Source organism: Ranitomeya variabilis, chromosome 5 (assembly GCF_051348905.1).
Source record: "Ranitomeya variabilis isolate aRanVar5 chromosome 5, aRanVar5.hap1, whole genome shotgun sequence".
Classification (NCBI taxonomy): domain Eukaryota; kingdom Metazoa; phylum Chordata; class Amphibia; order Anura; family Dendrobatidae; genus Ranitomeya; species Ranitomeya variabilis.
In genome coordinates this window covers 10,647,583-10,650,788 of record NC_135236.1, presented here as the reverse complement: position 1 = coordinate 10,650,788, position 3,206 = coordinate 10,647,583, and the positions used below count along the sequence as shown (strand labels likewise).

Here is a 3,206-nt window from a genome sequence, read left to right as displayed (position 1 = left end):
GTGGTCAAATAACCATGAAAAATCTGCAGTATAATGAGCCATAAATGTGTGATACATGGGGGTTCCATTTTTAGGACTTGAAAGCATTTAAAAACCCTTTTAAATTACAATAGCCCAGGTTCCAACTCCTTGGTAGACCTCCATAGAGGACCCCAACCATGCAGGGGCTTGGGTACCTCTATGCTACCACTATACTGGGGTACCAGAGATGGAGCACTCATCCATCAGATTTGATATCCCTTGGACTGGAATCTCTCCATTAAGGACTCCTCAGGAGAGGTACAACTGGAGAGCTTTGACCTAGAGAAGGACGCGCAGCTTTGCTGTAGACGATGATTGGAGGTTTATTGATATTTATAACCTATGTCTGTCTACTCTTACAGAAATCTTAGCACAATGGAAACTAATAACAGGACCCATGTAGAGGTGTTCTCGTTTGCAGGAATAACTGATGATGTAACTCTGGGCCCAGTTCTTTTCGTGCTCTTCCTCAAGGTCTACTTGGTGTCATTAGTGGGTAACCTTGGCATGGTGGCACTTGTCCTGAAAACCCCCAAACTCCACACTCCTATGTACTTCTTCTTGAGTCACCTCTCTGTGGTGGACCTTCTCTACTCCACAATAATAACTCCTAAGATGCTTACAGACCTTATCTCTATGAAGAAGACTATCTCATTTACCGGATGCACTCTCCAGTTCTTCTTCTTTGCCGCCATGGCAGCTACTGAAGCTTTTCTTCTCTCCAGCATGTCGTACGACAGATATGCTGCTATCTGCCACCCGCTTCATTACATTACCATAATGACCAAAAAGAAATGTTGGTGTCTGGTCGTCATCTCCTTCATGATTGGCTTCTTGCAGTCATCGGCACAGACCGGTTGTGCGTTTAGTTTAGACTTCTGTAGGTCTAACCACATAGCCCACTTCTACTGTGATGTCCCTCCCCTGCTCAAACTGTCCTGCTCCGACACCTTCACCTGTAACATGGTCACCATTTTCATCATCTCCTCCTGTGGCGTTGGGTCCTTTTTGAGCATCTTGGTCTCATATACGTTTATAGTTTCTACAATCCTCCATATGAAATCAGCTGCGAGTAGACAAAAGGCCTTTAGTACTTGTTCTGCTCATCTCACGTCAGTCTCCATCTTGTACGGCTCTGTCTTTTTTGTCTATCTACGATCCCCCACCAGTGACTTTGGTGAGCGGGACAAGGTGGTCTCGGTCTTTTACACTGTGATAATGCCCATGCTGAACCCACTAATCTACAGTATGAGAAACCAGGAGGTGAAGAGGGTCCTCATGGGGACAGCACCAAGAACTCGAAAACTTGTCAATTAGAAGAAGACTCCTCCTCAGAGGATTCACCTCCCACCATCTTTCATCTTCAACCTCTTGCCTCTCCTGTTTGAACTTAAGGATTTAGTTGCTGCAGATGGATACATTTTTATATTAAGGCTATGTGCACACGTTGCGGATTTGCCTGTGGAATTTTCTGTTCGGATTCTTCCTCTCTGGGCAGAAAACGCAGTTGAAAATCCGTCCGGATTAGATGCGGATTTTCGTGAGTTTTTTCATGCGGATTTGTATGCGTTTTGTAAGCTAAATAAAGATATATCATTTAGCACAAAAAAAATAATTGCGATGTCATTTCTTTGTCCAACCTCTTCTTTTACATACACCATGGAATACCATAATATCATTATATACCATGTTCAAATATAACTTTTACACACACATAACACATATAAGTGAATATCTATAGATATATCTATCATTAGATACAGTACAGACCAAAAGTTTGGACACACCTTCTCATTTTAAGATTTTTCTGTTTTTTCATGACTATGAAAATTGTACATTCACACTGAAGGCATCAAAACTATGAATTATCACATGTGGAATTATATACTGAACAAAAAAGTGTGACACAACTGAAAATATGTCTTATATTCTGCGTTCTTCACAGTAGCCACCTTTTGCTTTGATGACTGCTTTGCACACTCTTGGCATTCTCTTGATGAGCTTCAAGAGGTAGTCACCGGGAATGGTTTTTACTTCACAGGTGTGCCCTGTCAGGTTTAATAAGTGAGATTTCTTGCCTTATAAATGGGGTTGGGACCATCAGTTGTGTTGTGCAGAAGTCTGGTGGATACACAGCTGATAGTCCTACTGAATAGACTGTTAGAATTTGTATTATGGGAAGAAAAAAGCAGCTAAGTAAAGAAAAATGAGTGGCCATCATTACTTTAAGAAATGAAGTTCAGTCAGTCCGAAAAATTGGGAAAACATTGAAAGTGTCCCCAAGTGCATTTCCAAAACCCATCAAGCGCTACAAAGAAACTGGCTCACATGAGGACCGCCCCAGGAAAGGAAGACCAAGAGTCACCTCTGCTTCTGAGGATAAGTTTATCCGAGTCACCAGCCTCAGAAATCGCAGGTTAACAGCAGCTCAGATTAGAGACCAGGTCAGTGCCACACAGAGTTCTAGCAGCAGACACATCTCTACAACAACTGTTAAAAGGAGACTTTGTGCAGCAGACCTTCTTGGTAAAATAGCTGCAAGGAAACCACTGCTAAGGACAGGCAACAAGCAGAAGAGACTTGTTTGGGCTAAAGAACACAAGGGATGGACATTAGACCAGTGGAAACTGAACCAGCATGGCTACCACAGCATCTTGCAGCGGCATGCTATTCCATCCGGTTTGCATTTAGTTGGACCATCATTTATTTTTCAACAGGACAATGACCCCAAACACACCTCCAGGCTGTGTAAGGGCTATTTGACCAAGAAGGAGAGTGATGGGGCGCTACGCCAGATGACCTGGCCTCCACAGTCACCAGACCTGAACCCAATCGAGATGGTTTGGGGCGAGCTGGACCGCAGAGTGAAGGCAAAAGGGCCAACAAGTGCTAAGCATCTCTGGGAACTCCTTCAAGATTGTTGGAAGACCATTTCCGGTGACTACCTCTTGAAGCTCATCAAGAGAATGCCAAGAGTGTGCAAAGCAGTCATCAAAGCAAAAGGTGGCTACTTTGAAGAACCTGCAATATAAGACATATTTTCAGTTGTGTCACACTTTTTTGTTTTCCACATGTGTCAATTCATAGTTTTGATGCCTTCAGTGTGAATGTACAATTTTCATAGTAATGAAAATACAGAAAAATCTTTAAATGAGAAGGTGTGTCCAAACTTTTGGTCTGTACTG

The 3,206-nt window shown here is 42.8% G+C and overlaps 1 protein-coding gene across 1 annotated transcript; it reads left to right on the top strand.

The window, feature by feature from the left end:
* Nucleotides 1-396: 396 nt before the first annotated feature.
* On the top strand, nucleotides 397-1,338 carry LOC143774588 (olfactory receptor 5B12-like). The gene has a single exon (XM_077262338.1). It carries the CDS (start codon nucleotides 397-399, stop codon nucleotides 1,336-1,338), a length of 942 nt encoding a protein of 313 aa, XP_077118453.1.
* Nucleotides 1,339-3,206: the final 1,868 nt, after the last annotated feature.